The sequence below is a fragment of the Arvicola amphibius genome, chromosome 2, assembly GCF_903992535.2.
Source record: "Arvicola amphibius chromosome 2, mArvAmp1.2, whole genome shotgun sequence".
Classification (NCBI taxonomy): domain Eukaryota; kingdom Metazoa; phylum Chordata; class Mammalia; order Rodentia; family Cricetidae; genus Arvicola; species Arvicola amphibius.
In genome coordinates, this window is record NC_052048.2 from 34,837,646 (window position 1) to 34,861,492 (window position 23,847).

The 23,847-nt window shown below is 48.9% G+C and overlaps 1 protein-coding gene across 3 annotated transcripts in view; it reads right to left on the reverse strand.

The window, feature by feature from the left end:
• Window positions 1-855: 855 nt before the first annotated feature.
• Mtmr14 (myotubularin related protein 14) overlaps window positions 856-23,847 on the reverse strand; it is a 45,550-nt gene continuing 22,558 nt past the window's right edge. For 2 of the 3 annotated variants that reach the window (XM_038318393.2, XM_038318394.2), the window contains 11 exons: window positions 21,902-21,972; window positions 21,295-21,369; window positions 16,870-16,936; window positions 16,321-16,406; window positions 15,997-16,073; window positions 15,745-15,781; window positions 13,214-13,281; window positions 12,401-12,459; window positions 12,098-12,236; window positions 11,249-11,425; window positions 856-1,440 (listed from right to left, as the gene is read on the reverse strand). In XM_038318393.2, the coding sequence (XP_038174321.1) occupies window positions 1,257-1,440; window positions 11,249-11,425; window positions 12,098-12,236; window positions 12,401-12,459; window positions 13,214-13,281; window positions 15,745-15,781; window positions 15,997-16,073; window positions 16,321-16,406; window positions 16,870-16,936; window positions 21,295-21,369; window positions 21,902-21,972 (1,040 nt within the window). In that variant the 3' untranslated portion in view covers window positions 856-1,256. Of the gene's footprint in view, window positions 1,441-4,560; window positions 4,717-11,248; window positions 11,426-12,097; window positions 12,237-12,400; window positions 12,460-13,213; window positions 13,282-15,744; window positions 15,782-15,996; window positions 16,074-16,320; window positions 16,407-16,869; window positions 16,937-21,294; window positions 21,370-21,901; window positions 21,973-23,847 lie in introns of all 3 variants that reach the window. The other variant, XM_038318392.2, reaches the window with a different exon arrangement.

Here is a 23,847-nt window from a genome sequence, read left to right on the forward strand (position 1 = left end):
TGGTAACTTCTGGGTATTCACACTGATGGCCTGTCAGATCAGGGCTCTGGGCACATAGCTCATTGTACAGCACTTGTCTACTGTATGCAAAGCCCTGGTTTCCATCCCAGGACAGGTGTGAGAGGATCAGTGAATGGTGAAGGACTATGAAACCCTTAGCTCGATGCCTTTGAAATTTGACATTCATAAAGCCGACCCCCCAGTCTGGTGGTGCTGGTGCAATGCCTTTATTCTAGCACTAGGGAGGTAGAGACAGATCTGAGTTCAAGGCCAGCCTGGTCTACAGAGTGAGTTCCAGGACAGACTCCAAAAGCTATACTGAGAAATCCTGTCTCGAAAAACAAAATCCTCTCCCCTCAAAAAAACCCAGACTCCCTTCCCCTCCCATGTGTGTCCACTGCCACCTCCATAGCCCAGAAGCTATGTCCCTCTATTAATTAGCCCAGCTCTTTCATCCCAGGACAGTTGCTTCAGAACCTGCTAAGGATGGAAAGTCCACATCCAGAGTCGGTAAGGAGCCCCAGAACCTACACAGATGAATAGTGGCTGTCACCAAGCTCACTCAGGCTTGCTGACCCATCTCCCATCTCAGGTTTATGAATTCATATGCTTCCCTTTATTGCTTGAGTTGACTGATGGGGACTGGAAATTTGGCTCAGTGGTAGAGCATCTGGCCTACCATACACAAGGCTTTGGTTTCTGTCCCCAGCACAGAAAACAAAGACAAATCCAGGTACAGCTTTTCCTGCATCACAACTCCCCAAAGTCTCAAAACCTTCATCCAGCACGAGAGAGGACATAAGGTTCTGAGCAGCTCTGACAGTCACAACCACATGAGATGCCAGACAAGAGCCATTCAAAAAGACCTTGCTTTTATTTGTGATTGATGTGAAACTGCCTCATTTTCAGTGCAGGTGACTCTCCTTCCCAGGAAACAAAAACTGCAGAACGGGGTTTTTACAACATTATGGCCGCTCCAAGGCCGTAGGAAAACACCAAACAGTTCTGAGAGTTGATAGGAATCCAAAGACCAGGGTTGGAGGGAGGCAGTGACGAGAGTGGTCACCAGTCAGGAGGTTGGGAGCTAGAAGATCCCATCCTCAGGCCTGCTCAGGTTTGGGGCTGCCATGTGCGTCACAGAGAAGGAGGGTGTGAGATTTCCCTCTGCTCTCCAAGTGCCCCTTTGCCAGGCATGGCTTGATTCCACTGACGGCTCAACTGCGACAGGAGCAGGAAACGGCTGTGTGCTGTCAACTTCACAAGGCACTGGTGCTTGTGCCCCGGAGCCCAACACCACGGGCAAACTGTTCTAGCAGGCCCCCGATGGCACCAGAGGGACTGGGGGCTACTGCCCGAAGCCCCACTGTGCTGCTGTATGCAGCCAAGAAGGCAGAGCGCACCTCCTGCAGCCGTGTCTCCCGGTCACTCAGAGCTGTAAGTCTGTAGGGGAAGGAGAGAGAGAGGGGAAGAGATTACCACAGGACAGGATCCAATAACCTCATTTCACATGGCCTAATCTCAAACTTCAACTGCACGAAGTCAGCATCTAGCTTGTAGCACGGACTCCACATATATTTCCTTACACAGTAATTAAGTTTCAGTTCTCAGTCTGTTCTTCCACTGCAGAACAACTTATTGGAGCACCGACTTTACTTTCTGCTGGGCAAACAGTCATTCTGGTGGTGGGGAAGGGGGAGCTAAGCAGTGGAATTATTAGCTCCGACACCTGCTGGTTCCCATTCCCTCTAAGAATAAGCTGAGGCACATACTGTGTGCCTGCCTGTAAGGAGACACCCAAGATATGGTAGTGGGACTCAGCTGCTAGCAGACTATAGCCTTCTTGTGGCTAAAACCAGATACCTTCTGGAGGGAGCTTTTGGTCACAGGAAAACCAGCTGCCCTAAGAGGCCAGGACCTCCCAGTGGAAAGCCTGGGCTCCAACTGCACCTCAGTCCTGGGGCTTCCCAGGTAAAGAGTTGGAAAGGTGCTGCTCTCATTCTTTCTCCTTCCCTGTTAGGGCACTGACATGGCAGACCAAAAGTCTCACTCTGCTATCTGGAATTACAGGTCAAAAAGGGAAAGAAGCATACACAACTCCAGCCTATCCATGTGTGAATTCCACATGGGGTTGTCTGATGCCCTAGGGTCTCTACCAGAAGAGGCTTGAGATGATCACTGCACCCATCCTCTGGACTCAAGGTCAGGCACATGAAGACATTTTGCTAGAGGGTTTGCTGGAGAGCCTCTTAGGGCCACAGGCCTAGATGTCCCCACAGCCATGGCATGAAGACCGACAAGGACCACACCAGCTCGTCCCAACTCTCTGCCTTCTGGAAGCCATCCTTGGAGAATCCTTCCCCGACTCTGTCAGAGGCAACAGCAACATGCCCTCTCCTAGTTAGCCTAGGTCCTAGGGAAACGGAAGTCTGGGAATAGAGGACAGTCTTGAGGCCAGTAGGGGGAAGGACAGAAAAGTCCCTAGGGAAATAGGCTGGTGGGAGTTGTCTGTGAGAGGCAGAAGAGAGCAGCAGGGGGCAAAGCAAAGTCAAACCAATCCAACAGCAGCACAAGGAAAATGAGGTGATGCCAACCCCTGCAATCCAGGAGCAGCCCCGAGGGCTCTGCTGGCACTGTGGGGAGAGACATGTCCTTGAACCTTTCTAATCAGGTTTTTCCCAGGCTGGAGGCCATGTGCAAGTCTCTCAGCTTCTCTTCAGGTTCAGTGGAGAAAAGGCTGTATCCACATAATACAAGGAACAGGGGTTATCTGGGGGTCTACATGTGTATTCACATAGCCCTCCACCTTCAGGCAGCAGAAGGGACAAAGACCGATCTGATTAGAGACAAGAAAACCAGCTGAGACAGACTGACGTACGTAGTACACAAATGGGCAATGTAGCTGGTACAACAACCGTCTCTCTCTCAAGAGCAGGCCAACAGGCTTGGGAAAGTCAAGGCCAAGATTTCAAGACCATAGATGGGGAAACAAAGCATTTACGATTTAGATTGCTTCCTCAAGGACAGAGACTCCACTCAATCTTGGAGGCTCTGAGATCACAGAATCTTCTGTCCTTTGAGAACTCCCCAGATCTGGGGGCCTGGCGGGCAGCTCAAGACAGCATGAGGCTCTTTGCAGGTTCTAGGCTAGATGACCTGGGCTGTGGACCGCCTGCTCCTCTGAGGTGAGGAGGGCTGACAGGCAGGCAGGTGGTGGTCCACGCTGTCCCACAGGGTTCTCTCACCAGTCTGGCAGGAGAAGACTTTGTGTTTTTTGTTTGTTTTTTCGAGACAGGGTTTCTATGTGTAACAGTTGTGGCTGTCCTGAAACTCTCTGTAGACCAGACTGGCCTCGAACTCAAGACATGTGCCTGCCTCTGCCTCCTGATTAAAGTGCAGGGATTAAAGGCCTGTGCCACAATTGCCCGGCAACACTTCTTTATAGAAACATCTAAGGATTTTTATTTTATCCTCCAAAATTGGGTTGGGGATGTGGCCTGTTTGGTAGAGTGCTGTAACCTCAACATTCAGGAGGAATGGAAAATAAGTTCAAGGTTGTCCCTTTGAGTACTACTATATCCAACACTGGGCTAGAGATCCTATCTCAAAAACACATTAAATAATCTAAGATCTATCTTTGTGGATTGGGGCCTGACTCCAGGGAGGCGGGACTAAGCAATGGATTTGGAAGCCCTAAGGTGATGTCCCAGTTTCAGGGCTAGGATCTGAAAAGTATTATCCAGGTATCCTACTGTCTGTCTAGCCCCAGCCTGACTTCAGGTGGACCCTCATCTTTACCTATTTCCAGAGTAACTTGCCTCCACTTAGACAGCAAAGGGTTGGGTGTTAACTGTCACCAGCAGTGGTGATGGGCGAGTCCCTAGAATTTCAAGCCATCCCAACACAGCTGGTAATGAGAAGGAAGGTTTACTCAGGAGCCTGTACATCTGAGGAACAGGCCTTACTCCCCACGAACTGGAGGGTCTCTCCTGTCTGACAACTACCAGCCACCAAAGATGGCAAGGGTACATGTGGTTTCCCTTGAGGAAGAAGCATGTGATCTAGCAGTACCATACAGTCCTTATTTTCTGTCTTGAGGCAAAAGTGGAAGAGTGGGGGTGGAAAGTAACTCTTGGTTTTGCTTGGATTGCAGAGCCAGGCTAACCCAGTGCCATTTTGCTCTGGTCTTCAACATACACCTAGCTTCCTACCCCACACTGTTCAGCTTTCAAAGGATTTTCATGTCAGGCAAAGCCTCACACATAAATAGAATCCTCTATAGTTATAGTCCAGTTAGCTTTTCCTCAGGGCACACCCGACACATCTGTGGATGGGTTTTTGGGAGCCGAAAGAGTGAACATGAAGCCAAATGTACTTGCTGAGCTGCCACAGGCGTCCTTCTACCCTGGGGATCCAGAGGCTGCAGACAAATGGGGAGGGGCAGACACCCCGAGCTGCTCCCTCTGGTCAGCCTCTGCCTCACTCCTGACCAGCACTCCTGATTGCTCTCCAGCTTTTGACATGGGCAGGGAAGTATCCTGCCTTCTCAAGCAAGACACTTACAGAGAACTGTTAGGGAGCTCATCCGAGAAGCTGAAAGGGAGAGAGGAGTCTGTGTGCAGGACAGCCCGTTCCTGAATACTGCCACAGCCCGTTACCATCTGCCAGCTGCCAAAGTCTGTGGAGAGAGAGGATCCGGGCAGGGGATGGTCCACTGATCTGGGGCAGAGAGGAGAGAGAGGGGAGACGATGCAGTCAGTCACATGCCTGACAGGGGTACCCTAGGGAAGGGTGGGCAGCACAATGGCCCTGTGCCATGGCTCTGAGGTTCTGATGGAGCAGCTGAAAGCCAACTACTTTCTCCAAAAGAGCAAACAAAGCTGGGTAAGGGGTGAGAGAGAAAGAAGACTATAAGGTGTGCTGGGCTGTGAGGACAGTGCTTTGTGTAGATAACGAAGCCAAAGACCAAGAGCAAAGCAAGGCAACAAGAGGTAAACCAGACCCAAAGCCTGTGGCCGATGTGCCTTTCCTGGGGGCTGATGCAGTTAAGTGCCACCTCAACAGCAGCTGACAGATCAGGTTGAAGCCGGCCCCAAGGGCAGTCACCCTCTTTGTAACAGTATCTGTGCAGCATGGAACCCAGGCCACTGAAATCTTATCAGAAGGGAGGGAGAACAAGGCTTTTGGAAACTGTGGAGGGTGGTGACCTAGATGGAAGAGTGAAGAGATAGAGCCCCGAGGTCCCCCTTCCTCTGCAGCTCCTTCCAGGAGCCAGAGTTTGTATTCAAGAGCAGCACAGAGCCAACTATGCCCAGAGGGGAGGGATGAATCAAACCAGGCTGCAAATTGACAGCTTCATCAGACCTCTTCTGACAGAGAGATTTGGGAGCAGGGGAGGGAAGTTGTGCTGCCACCTCCTCCCTACTCAACAGCTAAGCCCTCGCCTCTGTCCTGGACAGCAGCTGACCTGTGGGCGTCTGAGAGGCTGCAAGTCAGTCTCTGGCATTAAGCCTGGAACTCACTACATAGCCCAGGCTGCCCTCAAACTTGAGCAGTCCTCCTGCCTTAGCTTCCCAAGTATTAGGATTGATTTATTATTAATTATTTAACTCAACTTTTATTATTTAACTTAAGAATAGCAGAAAGGCTCCCACAAGGATGCAGAAACAAGGCCAGAGTATGAACAGGGTGGGATCAGGAAGCAGAGGAAAAACATACCTACCCACTTAGCTGCTGGCATCAGTGGATCCTCAGGTGACAGCACCTACCTTCCCTCCTCCCAGCTGTTTGGTCAGTCTTACTGTCAAGCACCTGTGACCTATGTTACTATGTGCTCTGGTGATTTGAAACAGGCTTGCAACAAACAATGTAGGCCAAATGGACCTTGAATTTGTATCAGTCCTGCCTCAGCTTCCCAAGTGCAAGAATGACAGTCATGAACCACCACCATACCCAGACACAAGAGCTTAAGTTTATGTGCATTTGTGCATGTATACATGCCACTGTGAATGTCAGAAGACAACCTGCAGGCATTGGTTCTCTCCATCTCCATGTGGGTTCTTGGACTGAACTTAGATTTTAGGCTTGGCACCAAGTGCCTTTACTGGGTAAGCCATCTCAGCAGCCCTTTAAGAAGTTTTTAAACTCGAGTTTGACTACAGATTGTCCTGAACGAGAAGTATAGCACCTTGTGAGAAAGGAAAACAGATGGCTTTTCACAGTAAAAGCTGCTGTGAACTGGAATACCTGCCAACACTGGTCCTTGCCACATTCATTACTGTGGGGACCTTAGTGTGATGTCTTCAGGGATTAGAACAGGACATGGTCTACTACCTGACAGAAGCCCCAAGGTGCACAAAGCCAGACCTCTAGATAGATAAACGTCAGACCTGTGAATCACAGCCAGCCTCTCAAGAGAAGCCAAGCCTGCCCTGGGTGTTCTCCTGGCAGTGCTGGGCCTGCAGCCAGTGCAAACCCTCCAGAGGCACAAGCCTGGCTCCTCAGTCTCCACAGACCATCTGAAGAGTAGACTCTTCTATTTTTAGCAGCGTATGGGGAAACAGCTTCTAAGACTCAAAGGAGATTTGGGAGTGGGGGTAGAGCACCTGAGCAGAGCAAACTGGGCAAGATGGGACATTTCTGAGCCAGGGACTGCCATCAAGTTTCTCAAGCCCCAAACCCATTCCCAGGGAATCACAGCCTAGTTCCCTTCAGCCCTCTGGTTCCTCGGGGTAGTCAATTCCCTTTGCTTCCCACAGGCAATGTCAGGCCAGAGTAGCTGTCAGGTGGATAAGGCAAAAGGACCAGCAAGAGGGCATCCCCTCCTATGGAACAGAAAACAGCTCACATTGAGCAGCCATTCTTGAGAGATACCAACATTTTTCAAGAATGAACACACGAGATCTTCCTATCTGAGGTTTAAGTCAAATAATAGGTTATGTAAAATGACCATTCAGCTCTTACATTTGAGAGACACTCAAAAATACTTGGATTACAGCAGAGAGGGACAGCTAGAGACAAAAAGTAAGTGTGCTCCTGGAGGGACCTATGCCTGCATATGAGAAGGAGAGCTGTAGTATGCTCAGCATTTGGGTTACCCTCACCAGCTTTAGTAAGGCTCCTTACACAAGGGTTAACAAAGCTGTGAAGAGAGAAGTCTGATTTGCCCCCTGTGCTCGCCTGGTCAAGCACCAGAAAGAACATAGCCAAGAAGCCCTCAAATTGGAGCTATGGAGCTTTGTTCTCAGCCTGGGGCCTGGAAGACCAAAGCCTCTGCACAGGATGGTGGCTTCCGGGTAACATTTTACTCCCTTAGCTGGCCCCAGCCCAGGCCCTTCTTCCGTGGCTCTCAGCCTCCCTAACTCCTGGAGAACACCTGGCTGAGGGCAGTTATAGCCAGGGAGCTTCCAGCTACTACTTCCTGTACTGAGAGACATGAAAACAGATTCAAGGAATATTGGCTGAATTCAGGCAAGAATAGGTCTGGGTGAGGCACCAGGCTTCTATCAGCTGCCCAGTGCTCTGACATGGCTGGCAGATAAATGATTGATAAGAACAGTTCCTAATAAAACAGATGCAGTTCCTGAACATTTGTAGGAAGAACAAATATCTATTATGTCAGGATTGACAGACACCTTACTTCATTACACCATTTCACCCTTATTTACAGGGTTCAGATCACTATTCTTATTTAAAACTGAGCTTGGAGGGAGGAAAGTGATCCCCCACAAGTTGCACAGCTGGGAAGGCCAAAGCTGTGACTGAAATCAGGTCTGGCCCAAGTTCATTTTAGCCAATTTTCCTTAAAAAAAAAAAAAGAAAAAAAAAGAAAGATGCTAGGTGGTACAGGCACACACCTTTAATCCCAGTACTTGGGAAGCAGAGATCTCTGAGTTTGAGGCCAGCCTGGTGAGTTCCAGGCCAGCCTGGACTGTTACATGGGGTGGGGGGGGGAAGGAGACAATGACAGGTGCTCACCATGTAGCCCTGCTTCCCAAGTGCTGGGATTAAAAGCTGGCTGTTTCTCCTTCTCAATATGGGTAGGGCTAGCTCATGAATGGGCACATGATTACCATGAGAGCAAAAGTGTGACTGGAAGAAGAGGCTTCATGAAAGCCTTCTGTGTGAAAAAGGAAAGCCAGGGGCAGTCTCAGGAGCTCCCAACAGTCACTTTGGCAAGATGGAGAAAGGTGGCCCAAGAAGCAAATCAGCGAGGAGAAGGAACCACTGGGATATAGGTTTGGGATGCTTTAAGACTATACCTGAAGGCTACCTGATGTGCTTCCTGTTACTTGTATTTTGAAAGCATCTCAATAATCATGGTGTCACAGAATGCTTGAAAGTATAGTTACCTGTCTGAAGTTTCTGGTTACAGATTATAAAAAGGAAAGCCATTCATCAGGTGAACAATGACATGAAGGGAATATCTGAGCCAAGTCCTATACTTTGAGGAAGCCTATATGTCATTGGACCCAGACTTATCCTCTTGACACCACTCATTGATTCATTGATTGTTGCATATCTGTGATGCATCTCAAGGATGGCCATACAACCTCTGCCCAAGTACCTGGGAAGGGGCTCTCACTAGCCTGGACTTTGACTTTTTACACATGTGCATGTCAGCCCAGCAAGGCCTCCTGCATTCCTACATCAGCCCAAGGAAAAGTCTTGGGGCTCAAAGTTTCCTCCTCCAGGTCTTAAGCTGGGACTGCCTTAGGTACATCAGCACTCATGTCAGGTCTGGGGCAGGACAGGAATCTATGTCCTGCCGAGAGCAGCCAGGCTTCTCTGCTGTATAAGAGCCTGGGACAGAGCTCGCAGCTTTATAATGAGCAGGTGGCAGTGCCTGGAGGAGCAGCTAACTGGGCAGCAGAGGTTAGTTCCTGTGTTGCTACTTAGCTATTCAACCAGGCTGTTGGGTGTCTCTCAGCCAAGTTCATCTGCTCTTCAGGCAGCCTAGCATCAAGCTGGGCTCAGTGGTGGCACCATCCTCAGTAGACAGCACTGTGCCAGAACCCCACCCCTCACTCCTAAGGAACATAAGAACAAAGATTAAGGCCATGCTAAGGCCGAACAGGTGATTTCCTAATTAAGGCTGAAGTAGACATGTACACTTAAGAGTTCTGTGGCTGATTATATGGTAGCAGAGAAAAAACCCAAAAGTCACTGTCTTCCCTGTGAGAAAAATGGAATCATAGCCTGGTAAGAATCACCACTCCAGAGCTCTCCTCCCCACTCGTAGCAAAGCCTCTGCGATTCCTCTCACGGGGGTCCTGCTTTAGGAGAGGCAGGGTTTAGAGAGTGAACACATGAGACCCAGCACCTCACAGCAGCAGTGACTGTCGCAGTCATGGATAACTTTCCTAAAGGGCTGGTTTCCACATAGATTTGCCTGTGGCACTGAAGACCTGATTGGCTACTGTTACCTAAGAGGCAGAGCAGCTAATGACAGGATCCCTCAGGCACTTTAAGATAAAAGAGACTAAATTAATTTTAATGTTAATGGAAATACATAATTAGAATGCTCTAAATCAGAATAGTGTAGTCTTTCAAAACCTCTGGCAGCAGACATCTGATTGAGAACTATGTTGCCTGGCTAGCCGGGCCTGGTTCACAGCAGTTGCCTCACACACTGTCTACCCAATCCCCATTTAGGTCCATGCTAGCCTTGGGCTGGCCTCAGGATATAGGGCTTTGAGGTGAAAAGGTGGATCCCCCAATACTCCTCATCTCCCAGAGAAAGGACGTTTACGGCCATCCTAGACCCTATGAGAAAGTCTGAGTCACTCGAAGGTTAAAAAAAATCCGTAAGACTGAAGGAAACTGACTGTCCTGGGAGGCAGAAGGGGATGATAAAAAGTGGGTGTGAGAAAAAGTGACCATCAACATAGGAGTTGTCTACAGTTGGGGCAAGGCCTAGATGGTAAAGTAGACCATTCTTGCTTCCTGCCCAGTTAACCAGTAATGTTACACAGAAAAGGCAGTAAAGGAGGCAGGGACCATGAACAGCCCAGACAGCAAGAGTCTCACAGTGCTACTACAACACCAGAGTAGCCCCGAGAACAGCCGAGTGCAGGTGAGGGTCACAGCAACAGCCACACATGCCAGCCCCCACATGTAGGATGTGAACAGGCACAGGCAATGTGGGCTGTCTGCCTGGCCCTGACAGCCACCAAGTCTCCTCTGGGCTACAGTCTTGGCTTAGACTCCCCAGCACTTGCCGATGACACTGAGGTGAGGGGCCCCTCTGGCCAGAGCAGCTGGCCACCATGCTTGCCCACTGTTCATTTGCTCTGCCTCCCTGAGGATGCTTTGGCTCCTCATACTCCACTGTTTCCTCTTGTCCAGAGAGTAAAGGAGGGTACCAGAAGTATTAGCAAGTCTGCCTTTTAACAGGCCTGCTACCAATTCAGAAAGCTACAAGTCTGAGTGTGATTTAGACTTACATGGCAAAGCTGGGCTCCAGAGCTCATGCCCATTCTGCGAATCTCTTAGGGATCTCTAGGCCCCACACTGTTCTGCTGTCTTTAGAAGGGCTAGGAATTCTCTAGGATTTAGACAGGAAAGCAATCAAGCACATGGACTTTCCTTGAAATATGAGATGGAAAAAGTAGAACCATCAGCTGGGAAGTGCTTTCCCCACATGCCAGAGCACCCCTCATTCCTAAGCCCTGGAGCACACTCAGTTTTAACTTTACCCAGGAGACAGTGTCCTGGCCTTAGCACAGGCACACTTGTCTTAGCCGGGTCGATGCTTTCTCAGGAGTAGATAGAGCTGCTACGGTTTTCCACAGACACATATCTGGGCTGGCTCCTTATCTGTTTTAGGTTCTCCATCAATGTGGACAAGGAAGGTGAGAGACATAATGAACCCAGAGTGTCCAGACCCATTTTGATTAACAATAGGCAGTCCATAGAGGGCTAGGATCTTCCAAAGGTGACCAATGGAGGCAGCCCTGACTCTGTCACATAACAACCATTACATCACTTGTGTACCCATGTACTACACAGAGCTCCAGGAAGCAATTCCAAAAGTTTTTACAAACCAGTGAAGGCTCTGAGCCCCAACAGCAACCAATCCTTCAAAGAGTGGGCCTGCTAAGCAATCCACTTCTTCCGGCTCCTAAGGAGCTACATCAGGCACAAACCAAGGAATCCCAGCTTCAATGTTAGACCCCTGCTTCCAACTTTGCTAATGGAAGAAAGCCAGTAACATTTTCCAGCAGGCTCCTTATGCCTTGGGGTTCCTCACCTGGGTTTGGGGACCTCAAGAGGACTGCTGCCCATCCTGAAAAAGTCAGAATGGTTTGAGGATGAAGAGCTGGAAGACTTGGCTTCAGCCAGCCCATGGTGGGAAGGCAGGCGGTCCTCAGAGGGTTGTGGCCGGCTCCAGAGCATACTCTGTGGGGAGGATGAGTGCCTCTTCCTCCTGTGACAGAAGAGCAAGGCTGTCTGTCAGCTGGGTTCCAGAGCCACTTTGTCTATGTGGGAACTTTTTCATACCCAGGAGGCACAAACACTTGGTCCTCTCCCAGACTCAAGCCACAGGCAACAAGGGCTGGGACTTTAACTGAGACTCTAAGGCATTCTAATTGCACTGGCCCATGACTCAGAACATGTTAGAGAATTATTCTTAGTGTGTACTAACTGCTCTATTCCCTAGCTTGTAAATGCTATACAAACTCTGCCATGTGTCTAAGTAGGACTATATTAAGGACTCAGATCCTGCCACATTCTCATGGGAGGACCCTCAAAGCAGGTCCCTTACCATTGTATGTACCCACCACCTTTTGTTTCCTTTTGCTAAGCTGGCCCCCTACCTCCTGGCACACTGTACAGGGTACTCGTTCCTCTCATTTCACTGCTGCTTCTTGGTCCCACTGGGAGCACCAGCACTTTATGCTCCTGGGCCACCATGCAGTGCCCCTCACCAACCAGATGGCTGGGCTCTGAGGCCCAGTACAGACAGCAGGAGATGAAGCTGTGCTCTCAAGCCTTCTGTCAGAGCCCTCTTTGTTCCTGGGGCTACAGCTTGGCTCCCTAGGGCTGGTGGCCTTGGGCCACAGCTGTGAGTTTACTCTGTCTCAGTCTGGCCCCTCACCAAGCTGCCTGAGTTGGTGCTCCTGCCGGGACAAGTTCCACAGCCTCATAGGTGAAGCTCCCCACGGCTCCTGGTGAATTCTCCAAAACCAGGGAGAAGTCGCTGCCTAGGCTGGTGGTGCTGCCTCGGTCTCTGCGTCCTGAAAGCAGCCAGAAAGTCAGCATGTTACCTTCCCCATTACCAGTCTCCCACCTTTTCCACACCACATGGCTGGATGGATAAGCTTCTAGAACAGGTCCCCATGTGGTCTATTCTCAGGTGGCTACGGTGAAGAAGTAAAGGCTGTTAGGGGCCAGCACTCACTCAGCATGCAGATATCTTCCACAGTGAAGCCTGCATCCCGAGTTGGCAAACTCTTCCTCCTAGAATGACAACCCCAAGCAGGAAATTTGAGCTGCAGCTGGAGCTCTCTGTCACCTCCTCTTGACCCTGCCCAGCCTGCAGGACAGGTCCAACGACTGGCACCACACAGAACAGGTCCCACCTACAGAGTCTGCCAAGTACCAGGCCCACTTCTGGGATCTACTAGCTTGGCTCTGCCTGTTACACGCACTAGACTAAAGTCAACACAGTCTGCTTTTCCTTTCAATCATGACCCAACAATTGGCAAATTTGGTAGAAAGACACTCATAGTCCCAGAGTAACTGCCAGACATACAAGACTTTTTCAGGCTGAAAAGCAGATTTCTGTTCACTGTGCAAATGACCAGGCTGGCTCTGAACTCAGATCTGCCTGCCAGATGCTGGGATAAAGTGTGCTCCATGATGCCCAGCTGAGTATGATTCAGTTTCTATGGGGTCATAGTCTGAGTTTTTTCTTTTTTATGGTACCAAAGATTGAATGCAGGGACTGGAACATGGTAGGCGAGCACTCTACTACTGAGCTACATCCCAGCACATTTGGCCTTCTATAGGACCCAAGAATGATGAGCATCAGCTCAAGGCTGTGAGAAGTGAGGAGTCCTGTCCACAGGTTTGTTTCTTCCTACAGCACCACAGTTCTTCATCAAACCATCCATTCCCTGTTCACTTAGGTCCTCAACATGGACATTTGTACAGGGCTAGGATAAATACCCTACTGTGGAGGAGTTCCCCTGAGTGCTTGGTCTCCACTTACCTCTGGGTCTTCAGGCAGAACTCTTCGGAGGTGATATGCTTCAAAAAATTGAAGCAGAAGAAGAAAATCTGAAGGAGAAAAATCAGAACACAGTGAGAAGCTAGCCTTCCCCAGTGGAAAGATAGAGATAGCAGTGTAGCATGACTAATAAAACCCAGAGACAGATATTGGCAACCTGAAGACCAGAAAAGCCAAGCAGCCAGCCACTTGCTCTTACCTCTACCTCAGTCCAAAAATGGCAATCCTGCCTCCAAGAATCCTCAGAATGAGACTCTCTGAAAACTGTCTTCCTCCCATTTTATATTCTTCTCTAGTGGGGGATTAAAGGCGTGTACCACTAATGCCTGATTTTTATGGCAAACTAGTGTGGTTACTGGAATTAAAGGTGTGTGCCACCACTGCCTGGTCTGTATGGCTGATCAGTGTGGCTGTTTTACTCTCTGATCTTCAGGCAAGCTTTATTCATATTTATTAAAATAAAATGAAATATCACTACAAAGCAGAACATTCAGAACTAGGCTGCTAGCTGCTCTGGTTAATCCCTCTTACAGAGAATGACCTGCTTTGGAGACCCTGCTGCATCTTCCATCTTCTGGGTTTATGATTGATGTGGGTCAAAGAAAGGGCTCAGCAGGGGTGGGCAAGTGCCCATGAGATGGGGTAGGGAAGGAAAGAATGTGCTCCTTTCTTGAGGACACAGAAGTCCAATGTAGAGCTTTCAAATCTTCAACATACATGTTCTTAATCTTTACAAAGAAGAGGTAACAGTAGCTTCCCACTTCCACTAAACCCAAGGAGAGCCACTGACAGGAAGGACAGCTGGGAGGGCAAGTATCTTGGGCATGGGGATTAGTGGATAAGGCAGACGTGGAAAGGCATTCCATGGGGTGGGGTCACATGATCTGACACAGGATCAGAACTTGTGTAGGGCAGCCATGGACTAGTTCAGAGTCTGCTGTGCTCAGGTCCTGTGAGGCCCAGGTCTTTGCTGTTAGTACAGGCAGGAGGTGCGGATCCTGGCAGCAACCCCATTCCCATGAGTAAATCCCAGCCGGTGCCCTAGTCCAGAGGCTTCAGTCTATTTAGCCTACATAACACACCAATGATCCCCAAAGATGCAACCCATGAGATACAGGGAAACACCCACACATTCCCACAGGGCCCTGTAAGAGTCCCCCAAAAAAAAAAAAAAAAAAAAGAGTCCCTCCAAAACAAAACAAAAACAAAAAACAAACAAACAAAAAACCAGGCAGAGGGTTGCTCAGATCTCGTCAGTATAAAAATGCTCTATTATATAAAACGACACAGATGTTCCATCAGGCTCTTCAGCCTTTAATGTGCTAATATATCCAGGGAACCTCGAAGCAGAAGACAGAGTAAAGAGGCACATAGTAGCTGTTTTTAGCTTGTTGTTTTATAGAGGTTTCTGTAGTCTGGGGAGGTAAAGCCCAACCCTCTAGTCTCAGAGACCTTTGCATACATTGAGGGACTAAAGAATGGGACTCAGCCCAGGCAGCTCAGCTTCATCTTTGCCCTGATTTTCCGAAGGGAGCATCTGGCCTGCTTTGGGAGAGGAGGGAGATGGAGTGGAGGACAGAATGTCCTAAAGCACCAGCAAAATCTCCAAACAAGAGTTTACAAAGAGGCCTTCTGCCCAGATTTCAATGCAGAAGGCTCTGCCTCTGGCAGAGTTCATGGGGCCTCCAAGGAATGGGCTTATGAGCTCTGCAGCCCTGCAGCCCTGCAGTCACATAAGTGCTCAGAGAGATTTGGAAGGGGGACGAGCAGCTAGACAGGAGCAACAAAAGAAAGCTGGAGATAAGATGCCCAAGAAGGAAGCAAGCTCAGGAGCAGGAGGGAGAGAAGGATGCGTCTGAACATTGGAGATGAGGGGAAACAAAGCCAACACTGTCCTGATAGGCATCTCTAGCTCTGAGCGAGGCACCAGGAGACTCAAGGTTATGCTGCTCAAGGTCACCTAGGCAATAAGCAGGACAAGCAGACACATACAAGCGCAACTTAAGATTTGATGCTGGGGAAACCATGACAAGCAGACAAAGATGTGGAGATGGCAGAGGAATTTGACCACACTCAAGAGGGACAAATTGACTTTGAGGAAGCCTACAGATGAGAAGTAGGCAGGACCATGGGTGCACACAACACCGTGGGAAAGGGAAGGGATTCTGTGTATGGCAGGACTGAAGATAGTAGCGCTTCATGCTTCAGCCCTGAGCATGGGGTCATGGAAAGCTCCCTATACATTGGTTCCAGAGCCAAGTGCAGAAAGGACGAACATTAACTTAAAAGATCACAGCAGCTGTGACCAGAACTTTTTCTGCAGTACAAAGGGAGCCTGAGGTTCACATGGGGCTCTGCTCTTGCTTCCCCTCTGCTCCCCAACGCTGTCTGAGGGAAGAAGATGGTGACCTCATCCAAGTATCCTGGGTCGAGAAACTGCCTCTACAGCATGGCAACCAAAATGAACGTCATTCTGTCTTAAGGTGTGGTATAGGTCTATGAGGGGTACTTACCTCCTCTCCTTTGCTGAGCCTATCTACCAACATGTGCCTGAAAAAGAAGAGTGAGGAGTCAAAGGTTGTAACATGGGGCTGTAGGAGGCTTGTGCATGACAGACCGACCAGTCTTTGGCACTAATGCATCAGATGAAGCCTGCCAACATTTCTGATCTTTTCCAAAGGGAGCCAACTGTTTTCTTATCTCTGTTCCCTATAAAAAATACCATGCACATACACCTCAAAGGCTGGTGTTCCTTGAAAACTTACCCAAATAGGAACCAGTCATAGGCCACAGTCAGGTAGAGGATCTCAGCAGGCTTCAGAGATGTGTGGATTAGCCCATCCTGGGAGAGACCAAAGGTGGCAAGATCAGAAAGGTCCTAGTATAGACCTCCTTACCCCAGGAGCAAACCACACCATAGACTGGGTGACTGTGCCCGCTGACCAAGAACAGGGTTAAACATGATACCTGCAGAGTGTGCCCTCACCCCACAGCGTCTCTGCATCTTGGAGATAATTAAGACACCAAAGGGTAAAGCTGAAGATGATCTCTGCATGTTCCCTGACTCCAAGACATTTATTCATACTCACAGCCCATAAGGAAAGGCGTAGAAGAGAGATGAAAAGAGGGGTCCGATCCCAGCCTGAGATACAGTGTACCAGCAGCCCGCTGTCATCTGTGGCAGAACAGGAACACCAAATGAGAGACCCAGACAGGGGTTGATGAAAAGGACTCCAGGACAGCTTAGTGTCCTCTTCCCCAGGCACCTGTCCAAGGCTATTCCCCAATCTCATCCTAGATATGGGTGAAGTACCTAGTGTGGTTTCTCATATTTCTTCTAGTTGAAGTTCTGTTTTTAACTGTGTTTCTTATCATTGTGTTTGTGTGCACATAAGAGTGCACAGGCTAAGATTAGAGAACAACTTGTGGAAATTGGTTCTCTTCTTCCACCATGGTTCTGGGCATCATACCCAATTTATCAAGCTTGTGCAGCAAGTGCTTTTTCCCACACAGACATCTCATCAGCATACCCCTGGGAACGAATCCAGCCTGAAAAGTCTCTTGACTCAGGGGATTCTCAGAGACCTAATCCTACATTCCTGACCAGCATTTCACAGGCTTGGGCTCCTAAGACTCACCATCACTGTTAACAATGGAAAGCAGCAGTTTCAGGTAGTTTTGTGTTTGTTGCACCAGGTCCCAACTCTGGACAAAACAAGAGAATGATCGAGAAATAAATATTAACTAGGACTTAGAGGAAAGAGGAACATGAGTTTGAGCAGTCTTAGCTACATACTGAGTCTCAAAAATTCCCAAACAAATACAAATGCCAGAGGGGGTGTAGGTTGGTGGTAGAGCACATGCTTTTGCTTTTGCATTTAAGAAATGCCAGGTCCATCCTAGCACCAAAATCTAACAAAAATGTTGCCAGGTGTGATGATATGCCCTTTGTAACTTCAGCTCTTAGGAGGTCTAGGCAGGAGGATGAGGAATTCAAGGCCAACCTCAGCTATACCAGCCTGGTATATGAGGCCCTATCTCAAACTTACATATAGTGCCAAGCATGATTTTTGGGCAGCAAGTAAACAAGGCTCTTGGTCTTAAGCTAAAGGCCCCAAACCCCAAGTAACCCGAGACATTCATTGCTCAGCTCCAAGAGCTCTGCTTGTATCCAACACCCACCCTCCCTTACTCAGTGTGCTGGAGAGTGAGGGATAGACGCCTCTAGCAGGTGTTCTTAAGCAACCTCATGCCAACAGCTTTTAAGTGCAGGGGTCTAGGGTAGACACTGCTTCCAAACAGCCATGTAAGAGTCATTCTTTCATCTGCCACCACACCATGGAAACCAACACAAACACTTTCTCAGTCGTCGTTTCATTACCTTTATTGCTGCTCACTGCATGCTATCTTTATCACTGTTTAACATTGTGTGTGCATGCATGCATGCATGCATGTGTGCGTGTGTAACACTCCTGGGGTAGAAAAGACAGCTCAATGGCTAAGAGCTGTTCTTATAGAGGAACAGGGTTCAATTTCCTGTGCCCACATCTGTAACTGCAGTCCTGAGGGGGTTCCAGGGGATGTTATCTTCTGGCCTCCATAGGTACTACACAGAGTGATGCACAGACAGGCATGCAGGCAAAATACCCATACATACCAAACAACAACAAGATGCATTCCTGCCAAGGGTCATGTGTGAATATTCAGAGAATTTTTGAGGGCCGTTTTTTTCCCCACTTTGCATGGGTTCAGGGGATCAAATTCAGGGTGTAAAGCTTGGCAGCAACCACCTTTACATACTGAGCCACCTGGCTGGCCCCTTTCCCTTTTTAGAGATTGATTGTCTTCCTATATTAGCCTAGGTTGGGCAGAAACTCACTATCTTTCTGCTTCTGCCTCCCGACTGGTGGGATTATACATATGTACTACCACCTCCTAGACAAATAATATATACAGTGTATTTAGCAGACACTAAGAGGCTCATTTAGGTGGGAGTCAGGAAATATATAATGCTGCCAAGAATCTGTTCTAGCCAAGTGAGAGGGCTAGACCAGGCACTCTGGAGCAGCCCACTCCCAATCTGAATTCCATAGAGGGGCCTGACCCAGTTCTGCAGAGCCTTTTTCCCTGGCTAGGGACAGCCTCTGCTCTCTTAGGACACAACTGCCTATCAGCGTTCTGGGCTGTGCAGAGAGGGTGGCGCAAGCCAACGAGAGAGCACTTCCCGGGGGGGAGGGGAACACGGCACCTGTAATTGCAATGGTTTTCCCAGGAATTTAAAGCAGACTCATTTACCTGACCCTCCCATGCCCCCAGAGAGTTCTGACCCACTTTTAGCAGCTCCAGAGACCTGCTGCAGCACTGTGCTAATAAAGCCATTACCAGCAGGAGCATGAGGGTCTCTTTACACAGCTGGCTCAACATGTCTGACACACTATTGCCAAGAGGTTTCCTCTGAGCTGAGCTTCTGCAGAGTGAGGACAGGAGCCATGGAGCATAAAGCCTCAGGTTAGGCTTGCTAGTAAAGATAGCGGCAGCAAGGGGAGGGGAGGGACCAAGGCCTGGGGCTCTGCAGAGCGCCAAGCGTGCAGATCTAAAGGAGACTTTGATCAGAAAGAGACAGCATGTTTGCAGGGTTGGGCCTAGTTATCCATGGAGAGGGCTGCACTGGGAAGGCCCAAACCGCACAGCTGGGCTGAGGGATGGGTCTGGCACCACTAGACTCTAAGATTTACAGGAGAGTAAAAAACAAAACACGTGAGACTACTGAATGTGAGCAGTGTGCTAAAAACCTAGGTCCACCCCTGATGCTCATCCCATGCACTCCATGAAAAAGCCTCTAGGAACAGAGCAAAATGAGTGTAAAGCGGAGTGAACAAGAGAGTTCAACCACCAGTGAGGTAAAGTATAAAGGAATCTGGGACCCCAAAGTTAACATGGAGAGAGGGCAGAGTGCACCCCTGGCTGAAGATGACATGAAGAGACAAAGTGAGGCAAACTGGCTTGACTGCTTTATTCAAGGAAGCATTCCTTTGACATGCCCACCCTGCCACCAGCATGCCTGGAATCACATGGGCGTTCCTGCTCTGCAGCCAGCTAACTAGTGGTCTGCTTCTCACTGCTGTGAAGGCACTCCAGCATGCCTTCTCAGAGAACACTTACAACTCAGAGATCCTAGTGAGGCCTGGGATAGGGCTGCCAACCCCACCTTCAGAGAAAGGCAAGGTCTGTTCAAAGCCAAGGAGCCCAACTGCAGCATCTCCAACTACTTAGCAGAGGTCTTACTTCCTCCCTAGAGACAGCCTTAGCAGGACCAACAAACACTGCCCCCTCCCGTCACCCCATTAGGTAAGTAGTTCATCAGATCCATTTGGCACCTGCATTAAGGAAAACAGGCAGCTCCAGAGAGACCAGAAGGGCAGCTTAGGGTAGAGGTCACCTGAGAGCTCAGTACACAAACTGAGGAGTGTACAGTCTCCACTTGGCTATTTAACCTGTGAAACCATAGCCCAGAAAACAGGACCCCACAAACCTAGTCTTCAGATCACAATGAAGAGCACCAGCCTGCTTTCCCTCTCTGATGATGCTCTTATAGAAACACTTATTTAGGAGATACCTGACATTCCTCCCTCCCCCCCCACACCTGCATGTACCCAGATAGCTGGGCATCTAAGCTGTTATTAAGGTTATTCAGAGATAAGATAAATCCCTGCTGGCGAGGTGGAATGGTAGGTAGAGGCATTTGCCACCAAACCTCATGACTTGAGTTCAATTCCCTGGAATCCGCATGGCAGGAAGAGAATTGGGTTAAGACAATTCTTAACCTTTACAAACTTCCCGGATATAACATAAGAGAATGGGGCCTCCCATTGCCTAAGAGGCAGGCCAGGTCTGAGAAAAGGAAACCTTAAGGCTGTGTGGGAGTTGTACAATGCAGGGCACAAATGAAAATGGTAGGGAGGCAGGATACTTTTGATAATCACCAGCTTAGCTGTCCTCCCCCTCCCTCTCTCCCTCTTTCTCTCTTCAGGGTATGGGGTGGACAGGTTTTGAGACAGGATCTGCTAAGTAGCCCAGGCTGGCCTCAAACTTGCAATGATCCTGAGTAAAGGATGATAGGCATGTACCCCAACACCTGGCTTTATGTGCAGGGGGTGCTGAAGAGATACACAAGCTGTGGGTTCTCTGTCCTCATGGAGCTCACGGAAGCAGATCTCTAAACCAGTAACTATAGCTCAGTGGAAAATTCCATGATAGTTACACCCAGGGGGTTAATGGGAAGGTAGATGCAGACATCCAACCATCAGGGATGGGGAGAGGGGGCAAATCAGGAAAGTCTTCCTGAAGTGGACACAGAGCCAGTCCTGAAGGACAAGGTGTCAGCCAGACAGGAGGAAGCTAAGAAGGGGCGGGCTGCAGGGAGCCTCCCAGCAGCTGTCAGCTTGTGAGGGTTAAACAGTGTGGAGAGCCAGCTCTAGCTTTCAGTTCTGCAGTCAAATGAGGTCAGGTAGCTCTGTACTTCCTCTAACAGAACCCATTAAAAAGAAAAATGAAAAGCTGCTAAGCCCAGATGTGGAAGAGCAGACTTTGTGAAGTTCCCTGGAAGCAGATCCCCCTGGTGGACACAAATCATTGAGTTACGTTTGGAAGACTTTTGACTCTCTGGGTCTGGAGCAAATAAGGAAAGCTGCACATGATGTACATGATGGTGCACACCTTTAATCCCAGTGCTCAGGAGGATCTCTGAGTTCAAGTTCAAGGCTGGTCTAATGGTCTACATAGTCCTAGGTCAGCCTGGGCTATACAATGAGACCTTGTCTTAAGAAAAAAACAAAAAACAAAACAAAACAAAAAAACCCCAAAACAAACCCAACACACACACACACACACACACACACACACACACACACACACACACACACACACAAAAGCCAGTTCAATAGGCAAGCAGTTTGGGCTGTGGGATGTCAGAATACTACATTTGCACAAGGTCTCAAAGGATGGACAACAGGGTCCCTTGGTTACACCATCCCCTCATCCTGCCTGCATTATCAGGCCCTCACCTGATACTGGCTCCAGTCAATGTTCAGAGAGTGAGTCAGGAAGTCAGGGATGTTCAATGGGGCATCGACATAGTCCTGAGAACAGAATGACACTGTGAGATGTAACTGGCCAGCATATATAGCTGTGGCGACAACAGGCCCCAGCCCTGGAGCTGTATCCCCCATAGGTAGGACAGCCCTCCAGTGCTCGCCTCTTCTGGACCAGATGCCTGGGGCCCTCTGGAACTGATAGCTGAAAAAGCAAAGTGACCAGGTCACCATAGCTGAATGGAGTTTATCTGTCAGGTACTGCAAGAAGCAAGAGCAAGCCACGCACAGCCTCTGGAGATTCCCTGTGCATGATCTCCTGCTTGAAGAAACAATGCCGCTTCCAGTCCTCACAGAGTAGAAGAAGAGGAAGGCTAATAGTTCCCAATTTGGCTTGGAAGACTTTCTTCTATGGAGAGGCAGTCATGAAAAAGGGAGCAGAAAGGGTGTGCAGTGAGATAGTAACACACACACACAAGCAGCAGAGGAAGAGAAAGAAATAGCAAGATGAATTCAGGCAAGAAGAATAAAAAAGGGTCTCCTGCTAAAAAGAAACATGGTTGAATATTGTTACTCATACCTGCTTCCAGTTAAATATGAGCCCTTCAGCCATGTAATCCCGATCCTTATATTCCTTGAAGAATTCACAGCCTGGAAAAGAAGGCAACGTTATTAGCACTTCCTGTCCTGCTCAACAGCTCCCTTGCCACCTTTGACTATAGGTGCTGGAGAACTCAGGAGCCATGAGCTCACCAGGCTTTCTGCACTGTGGCCCTGGGCAGGCTGAGGCTGACTGAAAGCTCCTGAGCATCACCATTTCCAGCTATACAAGGTTCCCTGGTCACCAGAGGCACCCTCCCTCACTGCAGGTCCCTTCATCCTACAAGTTTCTAGTGCCAATCCGAGCAGATAAAGGCAGTGCTCACAGCAGGAGTTCACTTTCTTCCAGAAGCTGAGGCAGCATCTTCGAAATAGTGGTAGCAATCCCCAACTACAGGTTTCGGAGAGGACTGCATATCCTTACTCCAGAGGCATGACCAGTGCCTACAAGCTGACAAGTGCTCAGTGGACATCACTACCATCAACCCAGCAGGTGGAGGGCACCTTCATCATTCAAACTTCCTCAGAAACTACCAGGTGGAGGCCTTGGCAACAGAGGGAGGAACTGTGCAGAGAAGAGGCTTTGGAAGCAGACCCAACTTAAAGTATGGTTTTACCCATACCTATGACTGGGAATAAGTTGGTGAGTCACTAAGCCCTGGTTTTCCTACTTGTGGGATGGTGGTTTTAGCTGAAATACAGTAATACATATAAAATAGTATAGTCAGTTGCACAGCTGCTTGGGTATCTGTGACATTCAAATCCAAATACATAACTGGCACTACACTGCTCTTGTGACAGGATTTCTTATTGTCAACCTCCTGACTTAGTCAACCAGCTTTTTGTTTTGTTTTTCTGAGCAGGGTCTATATAGCTCTGGCTGTCCTGGGACTGGCTATGTAGACCATCCTGGCCTTGAATTCACAGAGATCCAAACCTGCCTCTACCTCCTAAGTGCACCACCATGACAGACTCAGGCAATATCTTGTTCTGCAGCAGCCAGTTGTCTTGGTCAGAGAGGAGGCCTGCCCCTGGGCTACAGCCTGCCTTTGTGGGATGAACACAGTCATTTTGCTGAGTGGGCTCCTGTGACATAAAGTCACCGGGCAGGGGAAAGCAAATGCGGAGGGAACAGTTTCTTAGAATTACTCTGAGCTTCCCAGGTAATGCGTGTGCAGACTTCAGCAGGCACATGGGTTTGGTACACCAAGTCCAGTGAGAGCCTTTAATTCTGTGAGAGACCAGAGGCTGAATACTCAGGGAACTCTACAACCACTTTTAGGCTTGCTTCAAAGCAAAATGAGGGTCTTTGTGGAGAGAAAAGTGGGGACCAATCCCATGTGCCAAATTTGGCTTTTATTTTATACTAATCCCCCAGGTTCACTAATGATTGAGAAGTCAGGAGATAATCTTCAGTCATAATACTTCAGCCTATTCTAGGGTGCCTCACCAGGAGAGAGAACAGCTATAACTACCAGGCAGGGGCCTTGAGCTTATGAGCCTGGGCTAAGAGGAGACACCAATTATCTCCTAGGGCACCATGAAGTGATCTGCTTTCTCACATCCTGACTTGCTAGATCAACTTCTGATAAAGCCCATGATGCATACACTGTTTTTGTGAGAAACTGACAAAATTAAAACAGACTTGGTACCCAGGGCTGTGCCTGATGTCATTACTTCAACAAGCTTCTGAACCCAGTAAGGACAAAGCAGGGGATGGCAACAATTTGCTCCAAAGGATACAAACCAGTCTTGTGTGGGTAGTTTGGCCCCATCTATTCTCACACCCTGAAGGAAGAGTTGGGAGCACTGCCCATCTACATTATAAGTTAAACTGATACTATTTTTAGTCCGTGTATGAGCCTTGAAGACCTCACAGGACTCAAGTGATAGTCCTAAAAGGTCAAATCAAAGGTATGACTGCTT